Below are 25235 nucleotides of genomic sequence, written 5' to 3' on the forward strand. Positions count from 1 at the left end.
TGACTTTTATTTGCTGTGTAGTTAAATCAGTGAGGCTGTAAACTCACTGCTAACGTCATAACCATAGACATCTTGTAAGGGTACGCAGCATGGAGCGCTACTGCCTACAGGCGCAGACGAGACGCGGGGCCGCCATCTTGGAGTGGTGATCCGCTCCATTAGTGCAATTCATTTGGCAGGAGCAATGAACTGTCAGCGCATTTAATTCATCTTACTTCACTGAATACCACTGATTTTCACGCGCTTTGTTGTCATACGTGTAGCTATGATAAAGGACACATGTTTTGGCGTGTTTTATTATTCATAGTTTGCTTAACAGTAACATAATATTCTTATATGCTATAAGTGACCAGACGTCCGAGATCAAAACTGGGAATATAATCCCCAGAGAAAGGGGAAAAAAACGGACAGCTATTTTTAAATTGAAGAAACAATATGATTAGGTTATATATACATGTGTATATCCTACATAAACAATGTATGAATACATTAGATATCTATATATCTTATAGACTGTATCTCTGTTGCTGCAGCAGCAGAGAGTTTATTCTGTCTTGACACTTTGTATTGATATTTTGTATTACATTCTTCCCTTAAATGATCATGTTTACAGTGATTGTTATATATGTATTTTTTATGTATGTCGCTTTGGATAAAAGCGTCTGCCAAATACTTAAACATATATAAACACCTGAAAGTCTTTATATCAGCTAAAACCACCAATCTGTTTCACTGGATTCAGAATAAAACCAAATGCTGTCTTACCCAACAATGTTAGTATTTGAATATTGTTACTTGAAGACTTATTCCTGGTTACAATTATACTGTTAAGAAAGTATTGTCTTATATTTTGCCTAAAATGAGAATGCATCATAATCAGTGGCGGCTGGTGAATTTTGTTTTAGGTGGGGCTTAAAGTTTGAAAACCAAACCCCTTTAGGAGCGTCATCCTCCCCCAGAAGATTTCTTTGTGATTTTCACATACAAATATTGAAGATCTTTGCTCCTTCTCAACTCTGTGGTAATGTTATTTTCATAAAATACAACCAATAGTACATTAATGTTAAATATTACTTGTGAAAAGTAATCCCCCGATTCCTATTTTCAACAGTCCGCTCATTTGAGCAGGAAAACGCTGAACACCAGCCCGGCATCTTTGTTTTCTACCTGTCAACTGTCAGTTTAGGCTGCTCGCCGGCTCCTCATCACCACTTCAAGATGCAATTTGCTCGCGTCACAGCAACCAATGCTGCGTCTACTTATAAGATGTCTGTGGTTATAACGTCATTGCAAACACGGCAATCTGTTGCGTCCACTGCAGTTCGCTACCTTATTCATACTTTTTGTCAAGTGATTTTTTTTAAGCAGGGTTGCATGAGGTACCTACAAATAACGTTACGTTAGTCAATGTATCACACACAATAACGTAACGTTAGACGGCGGTCAGCAGCACCGCGTATTTTAGCCACCTACAAAAAGACAAACATAGTCAAATAAAGGTCAGTTAAAATGTATACTATATTAAGAATATGTGTACATATTGCATAGGGCCCTGACATCTAAAAAGTACAACTCTGTTCATTGTTATGTTCATGTATTTGTTATGTTTTTCATGTGTACGCACACATCAACACACATACAGTATGAGATGAGATCAATGAGATAAGGTAAGAACAGAATAGAAACTGCTGTGGAACTAGTTACAATGCAATATGCCATGGACATACAATGTTAACACTTTTGTACAAATAAGTACAGTTGCACTTGTTTTTGCAAATGTGTTTATTCTGTAAAGGAATGAGTTAAATGTTTAAATTTGTTTACACTATTAAAATGACTGGTTAATAGTGCTATTATGAATTGCAATGTCAGTACTATTTTTTTTCCTGCTATTTCAAATGCACTTGTTTTAATAAATAAATACAACGTTTTAAAAGCATACACAATCTGTGTAAAAATATTAGTCTGTGGTTAAAAGGACTTGAAAGGACTCGAAACTCAAAATGCATGACTTGTGACTTGACTTGAGACTTTCCAGTCTTGACTTTGGACTTGACTCGGGACTTGCCTGTCTTGACTCGGGACTTGCCTGTCTTGACTCGGGACTTGACTCGAGACTTGAGGGCAAAGACTTGAGACTTACTTGTGACTTGCAAAGCAATGACTTGGTCCCACCTCTGATATATATACATATACATATATATATATATATATATATATATATATATACATATATATATATATATATATATATATATATATATATATATATATATATATATATATATATACATATATATATGTGTATATATATATATATATATATATATATATATATATATATATATATACATACATATTAGAGATGCGCGGTTTGCAGCCACAACCGCGGACTCCGCGGATAAGCCGCGGGTCGGGCGGATGCATGACGAAAACAATAGATTTTAAATACATTCGGGCGGGTGGCGGTTGAACCATTTCGGAAATATATATACATAGTTAAATGTATAAAGAGAATCCTATGCGTCCCAGCAACAAGTGCCGCAAGTGAGCGCTCCTTCAGCGCAGCAGGGCGCATTTTAGAGGCCAGGCGCTCTCGCCTGAATCCTAGCACTGTAGATGCCATTTTATTCCTGCATAGTGCTAACAAAAAAAAAAAAGTAAGTAGACATACGGTTGGATATGTTAAACGAATTAGTCTACGTTACCTAGGCTATACCAAATAAGCCCATGTCTAACCTATATTGAGTTCGGTCAGCTGAATAATTTTGATGGTTACGTGTTGTTTGGGCGCACTACAATGCAAAGGAATTACGGCAATTGCGTTGTTTATTGTGGCTTTTTTCTCTTCGAGATATACTACTGTGTGTTAATTATTTGGCCTCGCTTTCAAGTGAAGCACATCTCCGATTGGCTACAATGATATTTAGCCTGCTTTGTTTGTCGCGACCGTCTATTTTCATTATAATTCAATTATTATTATTATTTTTTTTTTTAATAGGGATGACATACATATGTTATTGTATAATTTAAGTTTGTGCACGTGATTGACAGCCTAAGGCTTATGAGGCACATTTTTTATTTATTTTTTTATTTCAACTTAAAAACGTATGAGCCTATGCCTACAACATATGTTTATCTTTATTTTCCTGCCTGTCGTTGACAATGGAGATTGTCTGATATTTTGTCATGGCTGCAGATCAATCAATAAAGGTTCATCTTTGTCGCGAAATTGTTCACTGTTTCACTGTGCACCCCGCCCTCGTCCCTATTTGAGCATTATAACGTTAACAAGTCAATATTCATTGAAATACATTCAGAACATTTTTTTTACCTAACGAAAATATAGGCCTAGTCTTTCTAAAACATTTTTTTAACTTCTTAAAAGCATCGTTCTGCTTGCTGCAACTGCGCACACAAAGTGTGAGGAACGCACTCCTGATCTGAGGGCATTGGCAACAATAGACAACTTCCTTCCCGCACTGTGCGATTCAAGAACTCCTTCATTCCACACTCCATCCAGCTGTATAATCACTCGCCATACAGCAATAGATGACATCTGCCTATTACCTGACACCTGACATGTTAGCTACTTCTCTTTGTTTATAATGTCTATTTTCTATTTCCTGCTGGACCTACTCTCCATTTTATGCTGCTGCTATCATATAGACTGTATATACTGTAATATTGTACATGGTCATTGGTTTATATTGTATATATGTTATATACATAATATAATATATCTGTATATAAATTACTCTGTACACATATTATGTATATATTCGTATACATGTTTGATTTTTTTATAGCTATATTAGTCTATTTATACCTGCATTGTCCTTTCCATCATTGTAACTGAGCTACTGTGTTGAACAATTTCCCTTGTGGATCATTAAAGTTTGTCTAAGTCTAAGTCTAAGTCTATAGCCAACACTTTCTTAATGGAAATGACAATAATATTATAATAATGATAAATAATATTATCACGCATTAATATCTCTTAGCGTGGCCAAGAGATATTCATGCGTGGCACGCATTCAATGTCTCTGCTGCATTGGATCAGTCTCCTGTCTTTAACAGGCAAAAGCTTCTAACCTCACTAATGCCTTGCATCGTCTATATTAGATATATAACAACGGGCCGGTGGCGGGTGGGTGTGGTTTTCCGCGCATCTCTAATATATATATATATATATATATATATATATATATATATATATATATATATATATATATATATATATATATATATATATATATATATATATGTATATATATATATATGTATATATATATATATGTATATATATATATATATATATATATATATATTAGAGATATATATATATATATATATATATATATATATATATATATATATATATATATATACATATATATACATATGTGTGTATGTATATATACAGTCGTGGTCAAAAGTTTACATACACTTGTAAAGAACATAATGTCATGGCTGTCTTGAGTTTCCAATAAGTCAGGACTTTGGGAAAGTCATTCTAAAACCTTAATTCTAGCCCGATTTAGCCATTCCTTTACCACTTTTGACGTGTGTTTGGGGTCATTGTCCTGTTGGAACTCTCAACTGCGCCCAAGACCCAACCTCTGGGCTGATGATTTTAGGTTGTCCTGAAGAATTTGGAGGTAATCCTCCTTTTTCATTGTCCCAATTACTCTCTGTAAAGCACCAGTTCCATTGGCAGCAAAACAGGCCCAGAGCATAATACTACCACCACCATGCTTGACGATAAGCATGGTGTTCCTGGGATTAAAGGCCTCACCTTTTCTCCTCCAAACATATTAAACGTATAATACTATCATCTTCTTCTTACCACTTAAAAAAAATCCAGAGGACATGACCTCTGTGTCCTCAATGGTAGTTACGGAGTCCCCCAAGGCAGTATATTGGGGCATTTACTGTTCCTAATATACATAAACGACTTGTCATCGGCATGCGACTGTGAATTGTTCTTGTTTGCGGATGACTCGGCCTTGCTGGTATCAGACAGGGACAAGTCACAAGTGGAGAAAATCCTCAGTGCTGAACTCTGTAGAACATGCACCTGGCTCGCTGACGACAAGCTATCCATACACTTGGGTAAAACGGAATCCATCCTATTTGGGTCCCACATCAACCTTAAGAAAGTCAATGACTTCACTATGAAAGTGGGTGACATTGTTATCACCAGGAAAGATGAGGTCACCTACCTAGGTTCCATTCTAGAGGCTAATCTTTCCTGTGATAAAATGGCAACCAAGGCAATCAAAAAGGTCAACCAACGAACGAGATTTCTCTACAGAATCTCCTCTCTGGTCAACAAAAGCACCATGAGGATTCTGGCGGGAACTCTCGTTTAACCCTTTTTCGATTACGCATGCGCCTCCTGGTACCCTAGCACCTCCAAAACCCTCAAATCTAAACTCCAAACATCCCAGAACAAGCTAGTCAGATTACTTCTAGACCTCCACCCCAGATCCCACCTGACTCCTACCCACTTCTCCAAAGTGGGCTGGATCTGGGTGGAGGACAGAGTAAAACGACAGAGTAAAACAACTTGCACTGAGCCTAGTCTATAAAATCCGCTACACCTCCCTGATACCGAAGTACATGTCAAACTACTTCCTTAACGTAAATGACCGCCATAACCACAACACCAGGGGGAGCTCCACTAACCCCGTTAAACCCAGATTCCGAACTAACAAAGGTCTTAACTTATTGTCTTTCAATGCCACATCAATGTGGAATGCGCTCCCAACAGGTATAAAAGAAAGGGCATCTCTATCCTCCTTCAAAACCGCAATAAAAGTACACCTCCAGGCAGCTACAACCCTAAACTAACACCCTCCCCGGATTGTTAATAATCAAATGTAAACAATCAAATGCAGATACTTTTTCTTATGCCTTCTGATCTCTCTCTCTCTCTCTCTCTCTCTCTCTCTCTCCTCTCTCTCTCTCTCTCTCTCTCCCCACTACTTGCTGTCCATATCCTACCAAGTCAGACCGACACTGTTCCAATATCCATTTCTCTGTTCTCAATTGTTGATGACTGATGATAACAACCAAACCTAATCCCCCCCCCCCTCCATACCCCGGATTGTAAATAATGTAAATAATTCAATGTGATTATCTTGTGTGATGACTGTATTATGATGATAGTATATATCTGATAGTATATATCTGTATCATGAATCAATTTAAGTGGACCCCGACTTAAACAAGTTGAAAAACTTATTCGGGTGTTGCCATTTAGTGGTCAATTGTACGGAATATGTACTTCACTGTGCAACCTACTAATAAAAGTCTCAATCAATCAAAAAACGGCCATGGGTGTGCCCCACCTCTTGCTCCAGCTAACCCGTGATGCTAATGAGAATAAGTGGTGTAGAAAATAGATATTGTTATTGCAGGAGGCTGCAATTTATATTGTAATATATATTTTAGGCCATATTCCCCATCCCTACACGTTCAGAATGAAATGTACTCTTTCTCTCCGCTTGTGGTGTCATATTATCCACGATTGAGCAGTGGCATAAATCTCGGAATATGTGTGGCTGTAAATTATATGTGCAGTGTGCACTAAAAGAGAGCCAAGAAAAGAAGGCCACATTTGAAGGAACTTTTAAACTGGGACTACCTTTGCTTAGAGTTATGCAACTTCCAAAGGATGCAATGCTTGAATTGAGACTATAGTCACCAAGCTACTATGCCTCTTGTTCTTTCACCCTTATCAGTGACTGTGCATTTCAAAATATACCCCGACCTCATCACACCATCTACAAATGGATGGAGCTTATAGGGCTGTATGCGGGACGACAGCACATTGCTCGTGAGGGACCATCGACTGCGTGACTTATAGGGCTGCCTGTCACAGTCTTAAGCAGACTTTCAAACACATTATGTTTGACAACGCAGATGCGCTCTTTGCGAATTAGTTCATTTCTATGTTAAGATGGCGTGGATATGAGTCTAGATATCTGGATATAGAAGGTAGAGTTGGTTGATGGGTTCCCATTGACCCATGACCAGAATATAAATGAGAAATTACTAGAATCACATAAACCATCTTCAGTAAAGCTTGTAGAATGTAGACAAATGTGGTATAAATGACTGGAGATGACAAATTTAAACATCAGCCTGTGTGACAATTAACCAAAGGAGTGTGACTAAAAAGGAAAAAGGGGGCAGGTGTGATCTGCCTCGGGTGCGTGGCGCCAGGCAGAACGGCATCAAAGCAACCAATCGCGGCGCTCCGAAACCTTCAAGGACAATCAGTCACTCAATAAGACACAGGAGAAGTGCAGCCGGGGGCAAGGAGAACAAGGCTGACAGATGAAATAAGGAGGACTATCAGACCCTCCCCCACATCAACGTTGGCAGCAGTAGTGGAAGTGTATTTAACATTTCCTTCCTCGTTACCCTGTTTTAGCTTACAGTGTCCAGCATCATTGCCCCACTTACAAACTTTTATTGGATACAGAAAAGTTAATTAAGGCTTGTTTGCTTGAGTGCACAAACTTTACTAATCGCCATATGTGTACCTACAACTGTCTGAGAAACGCCATTGGCAACATTATTTAAAGCCATTTTTATCCACACAACTGTTCACACAATTACAGCTACTAGAATTACAATGCAGCTCCTGTATTGGATATTGTTAAACTGTGCACGTGAAACTACTGTTAGGGCCAGTTAGTGTAAATTATTGAGCAGACCTGTTTGAGGACAACCACAGCATATTTGCCGACAGCACGGCCAGGTGGCTTAGGTTCAGGCATGCCAAGAACAGATACAAAGGAATCTCTCTTGTGCATCAATTTGAGCAAATCCCTCTTCATTAACACAATCAGTAGTGAGCCCAGAGCAACAACAAGATAATGCCAACAATTAGGCCAGTGAGGCGATTCATTGGCTATAGCCTAGGTACGTGGCACGCACAAACACACTCACACTTAAGTTTTAAGATAATTGTTCCATTTAAGAACATGTGAAAAGGCAAAGTTGACATGTGACATTATCCAGTTATAATGTAATGTGTCCAAGACTATTGTGCAAATGTTAGTTTCAGGGCTTGATCCATCGTTATAACGCACTGATACAGTGGTATCTCACATAAGAATGTTTTGAGATAGGAGGGGTCTCTCGGCTAATTGTTATGCTTTAAGTTGCAAGCAAAAATTTGAGTTACAAGCATATCCGTCGCAAATATCCCAGTGAACTCCTTAAGATCAGCCCAAAACATATGGTCTTACTTGCTCGCATTTGCTTATACTGTAGATAGGGATGATTAGTGTAAAGGACAGTGCTGTATATATATATATATATATATATATATATATATATATATATATATATATATATATATATATATATATATATATATATATATATATATATATATATATATATATATATATATATATATATATATATATATATATATATATATATATATATATCAATCAGAATGAGTCTAACGCCAGCTAAGGATGTTAAAATAATATATAATCGACAGACATCTTTTCATGAAAACATGGAGAAGCTAATAATGGTGTGTTTGATGAAGAAGAAACTAAAAGGAGATCCCGTAGAAGTTAATTCTCCAGGCTAAATACTGTACATTATTATTACATGACTTTATACAACTGAACTCTCGTTCAACCCTTTTTTGATTTTCGATTACGCATGCACCTCCTGGTACCCCAGCACCTCCAAAACCTTCAAATCTAAACTCCAAACATCTCAGAACAAGCTAGTCAGGTTACTTCTAGACCTCCACCCCTGATCCCACCTCACTCTTACCCACTTCTCTAAAGTGGGCTGGCTCAAGGTGGAGGACAGAGTTAAACAACTTGCACTGAGCCTAGTCTATAAAATCCGCTACACCTCCCTGATACCGAAGTACATGTCAAACTACTTCCTTAACGTAAATGACCGCCATAACCACAACAACAGTGGGGAGCTCCACTAACCACGTTAAACCCAGATTCCGAACTAACAAAGGTCTTAACTCATTCTCTTTCTATGCCACATCAATGTGGAATGCGCTCCCAACAGGTATAAAAGAAAGAGCATCTCTATCCTCCTTCAAAACCGCAATAAAAGTTCACCTCCAGGCAGCTACAACCCTAAACTAACACCCTCCCCGGATTGTTAATAATCAAATGTAAACAATCAAATGCAGATACTTTTTCTTATGCCTTCTGATCTCTCTCTCTCTCTCTCTCTCTCTCTCTCTCTCTCTCTCTCTCTCTCTCTCTCTCTATGTCCACTACTTGATGTCCATATCCTACCCCCCCCCCCCTCCACACCCCTGATTGTAAATAATGTCAATAATTCAATGTGATTATCTTGTGTGATGACTGTATTATGATGATAGTATATATGATAGTATATATCTGTATCATGAATCAATTGAAGTGGACCCCGACTTAAACAAGTTGAAAAACTTATTCGGGTGTTACCATTTAGTGGTCAATTGTACGGAATATGTACTTCACTGTGCAACCTACTAATAAAAGTCTCAATCAATCAATCAATCAACTACTGTAGTTGTTAATAGCACATTCTATTGTATTGGGCAGTACGTAGGCGCACTGTTTACCGCTGGTGCTTCAAAGCAAGAAGTACCTGGGGCCCTTTTGTGGAGTTTGCATGTTCTCCCCATGATTGCTTGGGTTCTCTCCTGGTATTCTGGCTTCCTCCTACCTCCAAAGCCATGCACCGGAGAATAGGCTGATTGGCAACACTAAATTGGCCCGAGTGTGTGAATGTGAGTCTGAATGGTTGTCAGGTCTATCTGTGTTGAGGTAGCGACTTGTCCAGGTAGTACTCTGCCTTCCGCCGGCGTGCAGCTGGGATGGGCTCTAGCCCCCCCATGGACCCAGAAAGGGATAAGCGGTAGAAAATGGATGGATTTTTATCTAGACGAAATGGTGGTGCTTTGGGGGGGCCAAGCACCAAATAATTTCAATAGGAGATGTTGATTTGGGATACAAGTGTTTTGAATTAACAGCTCCGACCGTCACAGAACCAATTAATGAAGTTGAGGTACAACTGTATATTTTAAAACACTTTCCTTAAAATTTCACTGATAGTCAATACTAACATTAAATTCCATTTCGTCCTGTAAAGTTAGAAATTATACTAGTGTAAATAACAGCAAATCATTGCATTTATGCATTTTTATCAGGGTTATATTGAACATGCATTATTTAGTGGCGCTCTTTTTTGGACATTAAGAATGCCGGCAAGGAACCAATGCACATATTTCCTTGCTCAAATCTGAAAGGCATTCATCATCAGTGCAAGATGACTTTGAAAATTCATCTTCATGAGTAAGCTGAAATTGTTAGCTTGGGAAGTACCGGTTAGTGTTTCTTAGTTCCAGTCACACATGAGCAGCATGTTCAGGGTCTACCTGAGTTTTTTTCACTATTTACTTGGTAAATAACATGTAATATTTAGGTATTTTGCTCATTTTAAGCATACGGTGGCGCATTAATGTCACAGACACATCATAACGTTCGCTTTTCTCTTCAACAACAACAAAATTATTACTCACGGCATACTTTGTGAGAGAAAACAACGACTACTTTGGGAGAAATGATGATCCAGAAATCTGATATATTTTAGCCTGAATATACAGAGGATGAACTACATATTTTAGAAGCTGTGTGCTTAACAGAGTAATCTTTAGTTAAACACAAAGCATCATGCAGCAGTATTGCTAAGAGCTGAACAAGATAAACAAACTACAAACATAATAAAACAATCACTCACTGTACAATGTCTGCTCTCACTGAGATGGCGACTGTTTAGATTAAAAATTAGTTATAATGCTCACGAAGGGTTAAATAAAAAAGGTGCTGCAAACGAGCGTCTTTTCGTGTCTTTGTCACCATCTCCGGGTCTAAGTTGAATGTCAAAGTTTACCAACTCCATGGTTTATGGCTACAACCTTCTACTATCAAGGTGAGAGGCATGATTTATAATCTAGAATTAACTTTCACAAGCGCGATGCAGCAGCTTAATGGCTCAAGATGTTAATATAGCATGTGGAGTGTCGCTATGGGGCCGGGCTGACCAGCGTCCTATCGTAGGTAAGAAGTGTGCCCAGGTTCAGCCCAGCAGACATGTGGCCATAGGCAGAGTGGTTGAGGGGCGGTACCTACCTGCAGTCCTCCTCAATCAGCTCAAGATGATAACAGCTGTGTCTATCACCAATGGAGGACACCTGGGTTCGGATCAGCCTGGGCCATAAATGCAGCAGCTTGAACCTGAGCTCACTCCACCTCTGCATGGGACGCTGTAAGGCGGTAAGACGCACACGCCACTTTCTTTCAAACAAAATGCTTAATGTATATATTGCATAGACTAATTGATGCTTTGTCTGTTCTCAGGCAACCAGTGTTGGACACAAACTAGTGCGATAAAAGGAATGATGAACAGTACCCCAACTGGGAGGATGATTTAAGTTGACTACATTTATTCCCCCTCCCCCACCTTTGTTAAATAAACCCATTTCCTTGAGAACAGAAGCCTTCTCAGCGTCTTGGTGTTGAGCAGCGTCTACAAGCAGCATAAGCTTCTTGGCTCTCTGTGATCACGGCGTGGCTAAAAGTAGTTTGTCTGCATTAGCGCTTATAATAACAATATAGCTAGTACTTGGTTAATCAAGTCACGACATGTAAATAAAAAGTATTTTGGGCGGTTTATTGAATGTTTTTTAGAGGGCTTCATGGTCGCAATAGATTACAGTGAAAGCTCGATTTACGAACACCTCTAATTGCCACCTTTTGCTTTACCAGCCTTTACATGGCACCAAATATGCTTCTGTGTGCGAACCATGTCTCGTACAATTGCTTCATTGATTAATTTTGCATGCGGCTTGAAGCCATTGGGGGCTACCGTTTTGATATCATCACTTCCTGTACACGCGGACACGGCCATTTTGAAGAGGCAGGGCCCCTATGTCACATCCAGTTCACATCCTGTACATACGGGCGCGGCCAATTCAAAGAGCTTTGACGGCAAACGGCACTTCTAACGTGTTTATTCACACAATTGTTGTACCTTGCGCCGATGAGAGCTGTGTCAGCCTGTCATAAAGATCACTTTGTGTGATTAGAAACGATTTAAATGTGTCCAAACTCTTACAGTCTCGCTGCATAACTTCGGGTTGCTAGACAACCGCTTCGAGCTAGTGTTTTAGCTAGTAAGTCTCTGGGTTGCGACACCTTCAGTTTGAGGATTTTATCAGCGAAGGGGGCTTTGTTCCGCAGCAAGTCTTTAATTGTGATGACCCCAAAAAATATGCCACAGCTGACCTATATTACAGCATACTTGCCAACCTTGAGACCTCCGATTTCGGGAGGGGGGGGGGTCGGGGGCGTGGTTAAGAGGGGAGGAGTATATTTACAGCTAGAATTCACCAAGTCAAGTACTTCATATATATATATATATATATATATATATATATATATATATATATATATATATATGTATATATATGAAATACTTGACTTTCAGTGAATTCTAGCTATATATATATATATATATATATATATATATATATATATATATATATGTATATATATATATATATATATATATATATATATATATATATATATATTATTATATATATATATATATATATATATATATATATATATATATATATAAATAAAAGAAATACTTTAATTTCAGTGTTCATTTATTTACACATATTCAAATCCCAGCCGAGTCATACCAAAGACTATAAAAATGGGACCCATTACCTCCCTGCTTGGCACTCAGCATCAAGGGTTGGAGTTGGCGGTTAAATCACCAAAATGATTCCCGGGCGCGGCGCCGCTGCTGCCCACTGCTCCCCAAGGGGATGGGTCAAATGCAGAGGACAAATTTCACCACATCTAGTGTGTGTGTGACAATCATTGGTACTTTAATTTTTAATATGCACACACATAACACTCATCTACTCATTGTTGTACTTGAAAGTACAATGCTTTGCAGCCAGAAGCACAGCCTTTGAAGGAGCATAGGTGTGGGCAGCATCTGTGAAATTTATTTTGCAGGAAAGGGGTGAGTTAAGGGTTGAATTGTCCATCCTTGTTCTATTCTCTGTCACTATTTTTAAAGGTAGAAATAACACTAATTTCACTGTGTAACATTGTTTTTTTTTTAAAATCATGTGTTATTAAATTAATTATTAGTTTAATTAAAATGAAAACTTCGAACGTCATCCTTTATGCTTTCATGCTATTTACATACAGATATATATGCTGTTAAATGTAAATGTAGCACATTTAAACGATCAACTACAAGTTAGCGCAACAGTCTGACGTCACCTGGTATGCCCATTGGCGCCATCTTGTGGTGCCGATAGCACACGACGCTTCAGAGTTCACGGGGAGGTCCTGTACTGCTGAAAGCCATCCAGCCGTAGAGGTTATAAATGATAAATGATAAATGGGTTATACTTGTATAGCGCTTTTCTACCTTCAAGGTACTCAAAGCGCTTTGACAGTATTTCCACATTTACCCATTCACCCACACATTCACACACTAATGGCGGGAGCTGCCATGCAAGACGCTAACCAGCAGCCATCAGAGGCAAAGGGTGAAGTGTCTTGCCCAAGACACAACGGACGTGACAGACTTAGACTTCCTTTTTTATTGTCATTCAAATTTGAACTTTACAGTACAGATAAGAACAACATTTTGTTACATAAGCTCATGGTAGTGCAGGATAAAAAAAAAGCAATAAGGTGCATATATAAATAAATAAATAGGTTACTGTACAGATAAATATATTGCACTTTTTCACATGCATCCACGTTTATGGATGTATGTTATATTGTCTTTTTTTTTTACGTTTTATAACGTGATTAGGCAAGCACGCTGTTTATATAGTGGGAAAGCGGACGTGAAAACAGGCTGTCCTCACTCAGGTCCACATGGAGCTGGAGGGGGCGTGGCCTCCATCTCCACCTGAAAATCGGGAGATTTTCGGGAGAAAATTTGTCCTGTGAGGTTTTCGGGAGAGGCGCTGAATTTCGGGATTCTCCCGGAAAATCCGGGAGGGTTGGCAAGTATGTATTACAGTGAAGGAGAAGGCACTACAGGAACACAAGCCGATGAAGGATCGCCTCACACTGCTAGTTTGTGCTAATACTAGCGTTGACTATGTGAAGCTTTTGCTGGTTTATCACTGTGAAATTCCCGGAGTGTTTAACAATGCCACATAATTGAAATGATTTTCCCTTTTTTGTATTTTATTGTAGCAACATGGTGGTTAACGTTTTGGAGAGCATCAAAGAGACCTGTGTGTGCCTGCGTGTTGACATTTAAGCTTGCTGTAATGTTTGAATAGAAAATAGATTGTTGAGCCATTACCTCCTTATGTGGTCTGGTGTGTGTATATATATATATATATATATATATATATATATATATATATATATATATATATATATATATATATATATATATACTGTGTGTGTGTATATATATATATATATATATATATATATATATATATATATATATATATATATATATATATATATATATATATATATATATATATATATATATATATATATATATATATATATATACACAGTATATATATATGTATATACAAACCCTGTTTCCATATGAGTTGGGAAATTGTGTTAGATGTAAATATAAACAGAATACAATGATTTGCAAATCATTTTCAACCCATATTCAGTTGAATATGCTACAAAGACAACATATTTGATGTTCAAACCGATAAACTTTTTTTTTTTGCAAATAATCATTAACTTTAGAATTTGATGCCAGCAACACGTGACAAAAAAGTTGGGAAAGGTGGCAATAAATACTGATAAAGTTGAGGAATGCTCATCAAACACTTATTTGGAACATCCCACAGGTGAACAGGCAAATTGGGAACAGGTGGGTGCCATGATTGGGTATAAAAGTAGATTCCATGAAATGCTCAGTCATTCACAAACAAGGATGGGGTGAGGGTCACCACTTTGTCAACAAATGCGTGAGCAAATTGTTGAACAGTTTAAGAAAAACCTTTCTCAACCAGCTATTGCAAGGAATTTAGGGAGTTCACCATCTACGGTCCGTAATATCATCAAAGGGTTCAGAGAATCTGGAGAAATCACTGCACGTAAGCAGCTAAGCCTGTGACCTTCGATCCCTCAGGCTGTACTGCATCAACAAGCAACATCGGTGTGTAAAGGATATCACCACATGGGCTCAGGAACACTTCAGAAACCCACTGTCAGTAACTACAGTTGGTCGCTACATCTGTAAGTGCAAGTTAAAACTCTCCTATGCAAGGCGAAAACCGTTTATCAACAAAACCCAGAAACGCCGTCGGCTTCGCTGGGTCTGAGCTCATCTAAGATGGATTGATACAAAGTGGAAAAGTGTTCTGTGGTCTGACGAGTCCACATTTCAAATTGTTTTTGGAAACTGTGGACGTCGTGTCCTCTGGACCAAAGAGGAAAAGAACCATCCGGATTGTTATAGGTGCAAAGTTGAAAAGCCAGCATCTGTGATGGTATGGGGGTGTATTAGTGCCCAAGACATGGGTAACTTACACATCTGTGAAGGCGCCATTAATGCTGAAAGGTACATACAGGTTTTGGAGCAACATATGTTGCCATCCAAGCAACGTTACCATGGACGCCCCTGCTTATTTCAGCTAGACAATGCCAAGGCATGTGTTACATCAACGTGGCTTCATAGTAAAAGAGTGCGGGTACTAGACTGGACTGCCTGTAGTCCAGACCTGTCTCCCATTGAAAATGTGTGGCGCATTATGAAGCCTAAAATACCACAACGGAGACCCTCGGACTGTTGAACAACTTAAGCTGTACATCAAGCAAGAATGGGAAAGAATTCCACCTGAGAAGCTTAAAAAATGTGTCTCCTCAGTTCCCAAACGTTTACTGAATGTTGTTAAAAGGAAAGGCCATGTAACACAGTGGTGAACATGCCCTTTACCAACTACTTTGGCACGTGTTGCAGCCATGAAATTCTAAGTTAATTGTTATTTGCAAAAAAAAAAAAAGTTAATAAGTTTGAACATCAAGTATCTTGTCTTTGTAGTGCATTCAATTGAATATGGGTTGAAAAGGATTTGCAAATCATTGTATTCCGTTTATATTTACATCTAACACAATTTCCCAACTCATATGGAAACGGAGTTTGTATATATGAGCGTGTGTATATCAGCGGATATCTCAATATATGGTAACGGTTTACACAAGTCCGCCATTGTAGTCTGACGTTGTAGTCAGCAAGTTCCTATTTTTTCTCTATCCTCTTGATGTGAGGAAGACTGGCTCGTACATGCACATGCATCTTCTGCTCTTGCAGTTTCTAAAACAAAGTAGCATATAGTTCTAACTTGTATCTGTCAGTAGACTCGATATGGAAGTGCTAAAAACTACAACATGGCTGACGGGGAGAGGACACAGTCCAAGTGGACGCAACGAAATAAGACGTCCCACAAAACAAGGCATCCTGAAGAGACGGTCAGAACGTGGTGTAAAAAAAATATTTTTGCTAAATTTTAACAAAAACATAACCATTACATGTTATGTAGATTACAAGGAAGTAAGGCTGGACGATTATGGCAAAAATAACGATCATAATTATTTTAATTGATATTGAAATCACAATTAATAATAATGTTGTATTATTAATTCATTTGAAAACGTGAATATTTATTGCACCACCAAAACTCAACTTTATATATTATTCAAAAGAACAACGGGTATAAAATATTTGATAATTAGTCAAATAATAAGAGTAACTGTCATGATCTGGTACCAGCTCATGCCTTATTTTGAGTTTGTTAATGTTTTTCCATAGTTAATGTTGCGTTCCTGTCCTGCGTACTTATTTTGTAGTTTCACTTACGTTTTGAGCATCCTGCAGCAGCTTTACTTTGTCTCCCAGCGCATCTATTTTGAGTTTAGTCTTCTCTATTTAAGTCCAGCTGGTGCTGCGGCCTGTTTGCTGGTTTAAGGCTTTAAAGTAAGTTAGTTCCCGCATAGTCCTAGGTTTTTTTGTTTTCATTACCAAATGCACTAGTGTATGGCATGCACATCGCTGCACAAGTGCTTTAGTGATTTTGTCTTTGTTTATATTAAATTCCTTGTACCGCACGCTGTCTCCTGCTACCATCTGCATCTGGCATCACAATCATCGCTATCATGCGCCCCAAGCGTGACAGTAACAACAGTAAATTAAAATAACAATAGCAATATAAAAAAAAAAAAAAACAGTTTTTCAGAAGAAAAAACATTGAATTCCATTTTTTATCTCTTACACTTACTTTACCACAATAGAGTGTGTTCTTCTTGTGTCAAATAAAATGTTTGTAAAATGAATCCAAAAATCCAAAAGTGTATTGGTGCAATACATCTTTGGACAATTTTGACCAATATTTAAGGTGAAAGCATAATCGTTTTGTAAATATATAAATAAGTGTTTTAAAGGCCTACTGAAACCCACTACTACCGACCACGCAGTCTGATAGTTTATATATCAATGATGAAATCTTAACATTGCAACACATGCCAATACGGCCGGGTTAACTTATAAAGTGCAATTTTAAATTTCCCGCTAAACTTACGGTTGAAAACGTCTGTGTATGATGACGTATGCGCGTGACGTCACTAGTTAAACGGAAGTATTGGTACACCATTGAATCCAATACAAAAAAGCTCTGTTTTCATCTCAAAATTCCACAGTATTCTGGACATCTGTGTTGGTGAATCTTTTGCAATTAGTTTAATGAACAATGAAGACTGCAAAGAAGAAAGTTGTAGGTGGGATCGGTGTATTAGCGGCTGGCTGTAGCAACACAACCAGGAGGACTTTGACTTGGATAGCAGATGCGCTAGCCGCCGCTAGCCGCCGCTAGCCGCCGCTAGCCGCCGCTAGCCGCCGCTAGCCGCCGACCGCATGGATGATCGGGTGAAGTCCTTTCGTCGATTGCTTGAACGCAGGTGAGCACGGGTGTTGATGAGCAGATGAGGGCTGGCTGGCGTAGGTGGAAGGCTAATGTTTTTATCATAGCTCTGTGAGGTCCCGTTGCTAAGTTAGCTTCAATGGTGTCGTTAGCAACAGCATTGTTAACCTTCGCCAAGCTGGAGAGCATTAACTGTGTATTTACAGGTCCAGGGTTTAATAGTATTGTTGATTTTCTGTCTATCCTTCCAGTCAGGGGTTTATTGATTTTGTTTCTATCTGCATTTGAGCCCGATGATATCACGTTAGCTCCGTAGCTAAAGTGTTTCGCTGATGTATTGTCGTGGAGATAAAAGTCACTGTGAATGTCCATTTCGCGTTCTCGACTCTCATTTTCAAGAGGATATAGTATCCGAGGTGGTTTAAAATACAAATCCGTGATCCACAATAGAAAAAGGAGAAAGTGTGGAATCCAATGAGCCCTTGTACCTAAGTTACGGTCAGAGCGAAAAAAGATACGTCCTGCACTGCACGCTAGTCCTTCACTCTCACGTTCCTCATCCACGAATCTTTCATCCTCGTTTAAATCAATGGGGTAATCGTCGCTTTCTCGGTCCGAATCTCTCTCGCTGCACTGTAAACAATAGGAAAATGTGAGCAGCCCTTCCTCCTGTGACGTCACGCTACTTCCGGTATAGGCAAGGCTTTTTTTTATCAGCTACCAAAAGTTGCAAACTTTATCGTCGTTGTTCTCTACTAAATCCTTTCAGCAAAAATATGCTAATAACGCGAAATGATCAAGTATGACACAGAATGGATCTGCTATCCCCGTTTAAATAAAAACAATTCATTTCAGTAGGCCTTTAAGGCACATTATGCTAGTTAAGGTACTTTATAGAAACCTTTATTTTGTTAAGGGCAGTCAGATCTAATGTGGCGCACCGCGCTGTTATTGTGAAGGAGAGAAGTGTGCTGTTGTTCTGAGCTTGACAAGCGTGGAGACGACTTGAGAATGTTTAAAAAAAAAAAAAAGAGAGAGAACCTATGAAGTTGCAACTGCTGTCATGTTTGTACATTGATCTTACATCGATCATGTCATTTACAACACCCCCAGCAGATGAGATGTGTTGTGGGTGTATAGATTGTTCTTGCTATCTTTAGCTTCGTAGTTAAGTCTGTGTTTCAAGTGGCCGTTTCAACATTGTTTAGTTTAGCGCGTGTTTCAGTCCTGGAAACGTTTTTCCCAAACACATGTTCCCTCTCCTCACAATGACAACATTTCACTGATATTTATGTCAATTTCTGTGATATTCTGCATTTAACAGCAGATTCCGATTTATTGGCAATTCTGTGACTTCGTCCACAGTTACGTGAACGTGAAAATTATATGGCCTTATTTTTTTGTTGATTTTAGTTATTAGTGATTATGCAAACTAGCACTCTGTCAATTAAAAAGAAGCAACCATGGTGAAATCACAAACATCTAGTCGACGTGGTCTTTTTTCCTTTAAAACACTCCCTTATCTGTTTCACCATTACATGCTCAGGAATTTGCATGCACCTTGCGCGGCCAATTAATAGCTTTTTTCGATTATAAAATGTTATGATCGTTAGAAGCCATAATATAAATCAAAATTAAAATTTGATTAATTGTCCAGCCCTAGAACGAAGTGTATTAAATGTAGAAAAATATAGTATAACATGACCCCATTAAGTACTACATGCATTTCTCACATATTTTCCCTCCTCATTATATCAAGATTAAGACCACCAGACAAACTTCAGCAACCTTTGAAATACAGTTAGAATAATGAGGTAAAAGTATTAGCTAAACAAATATGTATATAATATAAACCTATTCAAAGCTTTACTTAGACTGCAAATTAAGTCATTTAAGCAGAGTAACAAGAGGTTCAAGCTAAACCACAATTTGATGACGGGTAAATAATGCATGTCAATAGAAGACTATACCTGCGTATCTTAAAAGTGGAAGCCGTCATAACTACATTAGTTGTAAACTACAGACTCCTGTAGATGCCTGGTTGTCCAAATACTTTCGTCCACAGAGCGCCCATGCATGTGAAGAGAGCACACGCAAGCACTAACACACACTGGGCTCCGTAATCTTTTATAGGCCACCAGCACTAGGGGGTCTGCTCATCAAACCGCCATCATCTTCCCTAATGGTATCATTTCCACCAAGTGGCCATTAAAACATTTAGAGGGGGAAAGATGGCCTGTGTGGGCAAGTGGGAGGTGCTGATTCATCTGCAGTGCGGAGTGATCCCTCTCTAATTATGTTTGCATGGATCCCGTGTGTGTCTGTGCGTGTGTGTACATGGGCTCACATTTACAGCTCATTATCTATTAAGTTACAGTTAGAGGTATGCTCAAAAGTAAGATACAGAAGAGTATAAGTAACGGCCGTTTGGCAGTGGACTGTGATGAAATAATCATCGGCAACCATCTCTTCTAAAAATATGAACAATCAGCCCAAGTCCCATTCACTCAGCCACATTTTATTCCTCACAGGGAATGAATGATTTACCCTCAGTGGATTCTAATGCACCACAGTACCTTCAAGAACTGAAAGTCCATTTCTGACATAAACTTTACACCTTTCATTTAATTCACAGACCGAGAAAAACACGGTTTCATTCACACAAGTATGTAAGGAACCTCCTGAGTCTTTAGAAAAGCCTCTTGTCTAATATCTCAAAATACACATCTCAGTAGAGCTGTCTATTTGCCAGAACTGACATTTTGAATTTTCAAATTTTGCAGCAGAGCTGTTATTCCTTTAATACGCCCTCTAGTCCTACTAAAAATCCTCACCCCGAAAATAAAGCAAAAACATCTTGCATTCACATGTTATGTAAGCGCGGATGCCTTTCTTCCTCCGCTGATCCACACACAGGCTAAAAGACAGAGGCAGAAATGGGGCCTAAAAAAGAACTCGGGCCTCATTACGAGGCGCAGCGCGAGGGTGCCACATCTCAAATACCCACCAGGCATCATTACATCTCAGAAATGGTCCAAAGACAGAACAGAGACAAAAGTGATTCAACACAGTCTTAATGAAGCCTTGAAGCCATGACAGTGAGGGAGAGATGAGTGATGGCGACATGACGAGGGACTTGTGATAGAAACATGGGTCCAGATTTAAGGAGGTTGAGGTCCTGTTATTGTCCTCCAGGAGAGAGCATGTAATAATAATAACACGTCCATTTGCCAGTGACAGCCTCAAAGCTACACTTTTACAACTGATTGAAATAAACATCAAACTTTCAGAGAAAAAAAAGTGTTCTAATAGATAAAATGCTAGGAGGAGGCATATGTGGATTTTCTACGCTTGAGCAAACACATCAGAAGATAATTATCGACGGAGCAGAAATCAAATGACTCCATGGAGACTAACAAAAAAAATGTCTGAGTAGCAAAATATAAAACTATGTTCTGCTTGGCTTGACATGCAACATTGGAGCAAAATAGAATTTTAGGTATTAAAGCATCTACCTCTGGTTTGGGAACGAAAGCCTTTCCGGGGATGGTGAAACGGTGGTGGACGGTGCTAAGATACTGAGCCATGATAGACAGGCGGCTCCTCTGTTTGCTCTTCGTGCTGGCTGTCAACCTCTGGAAGGAGAAGATGGCACAACAGCACTTTAGTATTCAATGATGCATGTTTGATAAGACACAAACACATGGTGAGCTCATTTAAACAGTAACCAAACGGGAAAAAGGAAAATAAACATACTGTATACAGAGAGACCATTAACCAACCAAATAAATTGTTTAACTAAGTGTTTCTGCCTGGCCTCTTGGTTCCTAAACTACACAGCAGCTTCCAGACACACCCACAAACAATATGTAGGTCACATACCTCTGCCACCTCTTTCTGGAAGGTGAGCGTAAGTTGGGTGCGTCCATAAGCGAAAGGACCAGTCCTGTTAGCCATGTTCTCTAGCCATTTGATGATGAGAGGGGTGGACACGTTGAAGGGCAAATTCCCTATGATGTGAAGGTTTGGTGGATCTGGGGGGTTGGTGGATATAAGACACAGTTTAACAGTAACCGAGTGTAAACGTGAGTAGGCAGAAACATAGTAGTGTGATAGTCCATCCATTCATTTTCTACCGCTTGTCCCTTTTGGGGTCACGGGGGGTGAGCCTATCTCAGCTGCATTCACCGTGCTGCTCTAGTGCGATAGTATGGCTTGTAATATTTTGACTTCCCTTTTAAGTCATCAGGCAAGTTTGTAGAACAACTACAGTGGTACCTCAGTTTTGTTAGTAAATAATATAAATCAAAATCAATCTTCAATATTGACACAAGACACTTTTTATGGACAATAAATATATATTTGCGTGCAAAAAGCAATACGAAATGATGAATGAAACATTCATCATCACTTTTACTTTAATTCAAAATGATTGTTAGCAAAAACAGCAATAGGGGTAGGACTAGGTGTACAACCACACAAATGCCACCTTTATTCTTTTACGGGTTGCTGAATTTTATAGAGTCTCTCACCTTGTTTATCAAAGTGCTGGCACTTGCAACATGTTGGCTTATTTTGACACTGTACTCAATAAAAAGAAAGCACAGACATTTCTAGTATAACTATGTTATGCTGCGTTTCATTTGTACTGGTCGGAATTTCCGAGTTCCTATTCAGAAGCTTCAACTGGAATGCACCCTGAGATCGGATTTCCTCACCACTACCACTTGGCTTTCAAAGATGACTGCTCTGAGTGTTCATCAGAGGTGGGACCAAGTCATTGCTTTGCAAGTCACAAGTAAGTCTCAAGTCTTTGCCCTCAAGTCTCGAGTCAAGTCCCGAGTCAAGACAGGCATGTCCCGAGTCAAGTCCAAAGTCAAGACTGGAAAGTCTCAAGTCAAGTCACAAGTCCTGCATTTTGAGTTTCGAGTCCTTTCAAGTCCTTTTAACCACAGACTAATATTTTTACACAGATTGTGTATGCTTTTAAACCGCTGTATTTATTTATTAAAACAAGTGCATTTGAAATAGCAGGAAAAACAAATAGTACTGACATTGCAATTCATAATAGCACTATTAACCAGTCATTTTAATAGTTTAAACAATTTTAAACATTTAACTCATTCCTTTACAGAATAAACACATTTAAAAAACAAGTGCAACTGTACTTATTTGTACAAAAGTGTTAACATTGTATTTCCATGGCATATTGCATTGTGACTAGTTCCACAGCAGTTTCTATTCTGTTCTTACCTTATCTCATTGATCTCATCTCATACTGTATGTGTGTTGATGTGTGCGTACACATGAAAAACATAACAAATACATGAACATAACAATGAACAGAGTTGTACTTTTTAGATGTCAGGGCCCTATGCAATATGTACACATATTCTTAATATAGTATACATTTTAACTGACCTTTATTTGACTATGTTTGTCTTTTTGTAGGTGGCTAAAATACGCGGTGCTGCTGACCGCCGTCTAACGTTACGTTATTGTGTGTGATACATTGACTAACGTAACGTTATTTGTAGGTACCTCATGCAACCCTGCTTAAAAAAAATCACTTGACAAAAAGTATGAATAAGGTAGCGAACTGCAGTGGACGCAACATATTGACGTGTTTGCAATGACGTTATAACCATAGACATCTTATAAGTAGACGCAATATTGGTTGCTGTGACGCGAGCAATTTGCATGTTGAAGTGGTGATGAGGAGCCGGTGAGCAGCCTAAACCGACAGTTGACAGGTAGAAAACAAAGATGCCGGGCTTGTGTTCAGCGTTTTCCTGCTCAAATGAGCGAACTGTTGAAAATAGGAATCGGGGGATTACTTTTCACAAGTAAGATTTAACATTAATGTACTATTGGTTGTATTTTATGAAAATAACATTACCACAGAGTTGAGAAGGAGCAAAGATCTTCAATATTTGTATGTGAAAATCACAAAGAAATCTTCTGGGGGAGGATGACGCCCCTACAGGGGTTTGGTTTACAAACTTTCAGCCCCACCTAAAACAAAATTCACCAGCCGTCACTGATTATGATGCATTCTCATTTTAGGCAAAATATAAGACAATACTTTCTTAACAGTATAATTGTAACCAGGAATAAGTCTTCAAGTAACAATATTCAAATACTAACATTGTTGGGTAAAACAGCATTTGGTTTTATTCTGAATCCAGTGAAACAGATTGGTGGTTTTAGCTGATATAAAGACTTTCAGGTGTTTATATATGTGTATGTTTAAGTATTTGGCAGACGCTTTTATCCAAAGCGACATACATAAAAAATACATATATAACAATCACTGTAAACATGATCATTTAAGGGAAGAATGTAATACAAAATATCAATACAAAGTGTCAAGACAGAATAAACTCTCTGCTGCTGCAGCAACAGAGATACGGTCTATAAGATATATAGATATCTAATGTATTCATACATTGTTTATGTAGGATATACGCATGTATATATAACGTAATCATATTGTTTCTTCAACTTAAAAATAGCTGACCGTTTTTTTCCCCCTTCTCTGGGCTTATATTCCCAGTTTTGATCTCGGACGTCTGGTCACTTATAGCATATAAGAATATTATATTACTGTTAAGCAAACTATGAATAATAAAACATGTGTCCTTTATCATAGCTACACGTATGACAAAAAAGCGTGTGAAAATGAGTGGTATTCAGTGAGGTAAAATGAATTAAATGCGCTGACAGATGGCGGCGCTTCAAGGCAGCAGCTTCTTGCGAGCGCTCCTGGAAGTGTAGACCGATTTGGCAAAAACACCCGTCAATTCAGTCAATTTCATGGCTGGCTCACAGCGTGTTCACTCCGTGATCACTTACGACCGACTTACGATTCTGGATGTGGAGAGATCGGGCCATTTTGGGCTGAAAGATGCGTGTACGGTGGACCTACTCGCTAGCTTGGGAATTATTCGCGAGCTACATCCAGCAGTGGCCTTTGAAGCAGCGGCGTCCACTACCAGCGGAGACCGTCAACGAAAGAGACGTAAGCGATGCGCTCGGAAGCAGAAGCGGGGGTGTCGGGCGGGGCTAACAACAAAGCTAAATGCGTTGTTGTTAGCGGGGCTAACGAAAAAGCTAAATGCTAATCCACAAAGAAGCGCTAATAAGGAGTCTGTTAAACTAGAACTAGCCAGCGCCAGGCTGGATAATCCCTGCACACATAGCAATTCTCTTAGAATAATATACAACT

General features: G+C 38.7%; 1 protein-coding gene across 5 annotated transcripts in view; it reads right to left on the reverse strand.

The window, feature by feature from the left end:
* tfb1m (transcription factor B1, mitochondrial) overlaps positions 1 to 25235 on the reverse strand; it is a 94490-nt gene that overhangs the window by 50253 nt on the left and 19002 nt on the right. For all 5 annotated transcript variants that reach the window (XM_062041877.1, XM_062041880.1, XM_062041879.1 and 2 more), the window contains exons 5-6: positions 21890 to 22041; positions 21523 to 21642 (exon numbers count right to left, since the gene is read on the reverse strand). In XM_062041877.1, coding sequence (XP_061897861.1) covers positions 21523 to 21642; positions 21890 to 22041 — 272 coding nt within the window. The remainder of the gene's footprint in view (positions 1 to 21522; positions 21643 to 21889; positions 22042 to 25235) is intronic.

This window comes from Entelurus aequoreus, linkage group LG03, assembly GCF_033978785.1.
Source record: "Entelurus aequoreus isolate RoL-2023_Sb linkage group LG03, RoL_Eaeq_v1.1, whole genome shotgun sequence".
Classification (NCBI taxonomy): Eukaryota; Metazoa; Chordata; class Actinopteri; order Syngnathiformes; family Syngnathidae; genus Entelurus; species Entelurus aequoreus.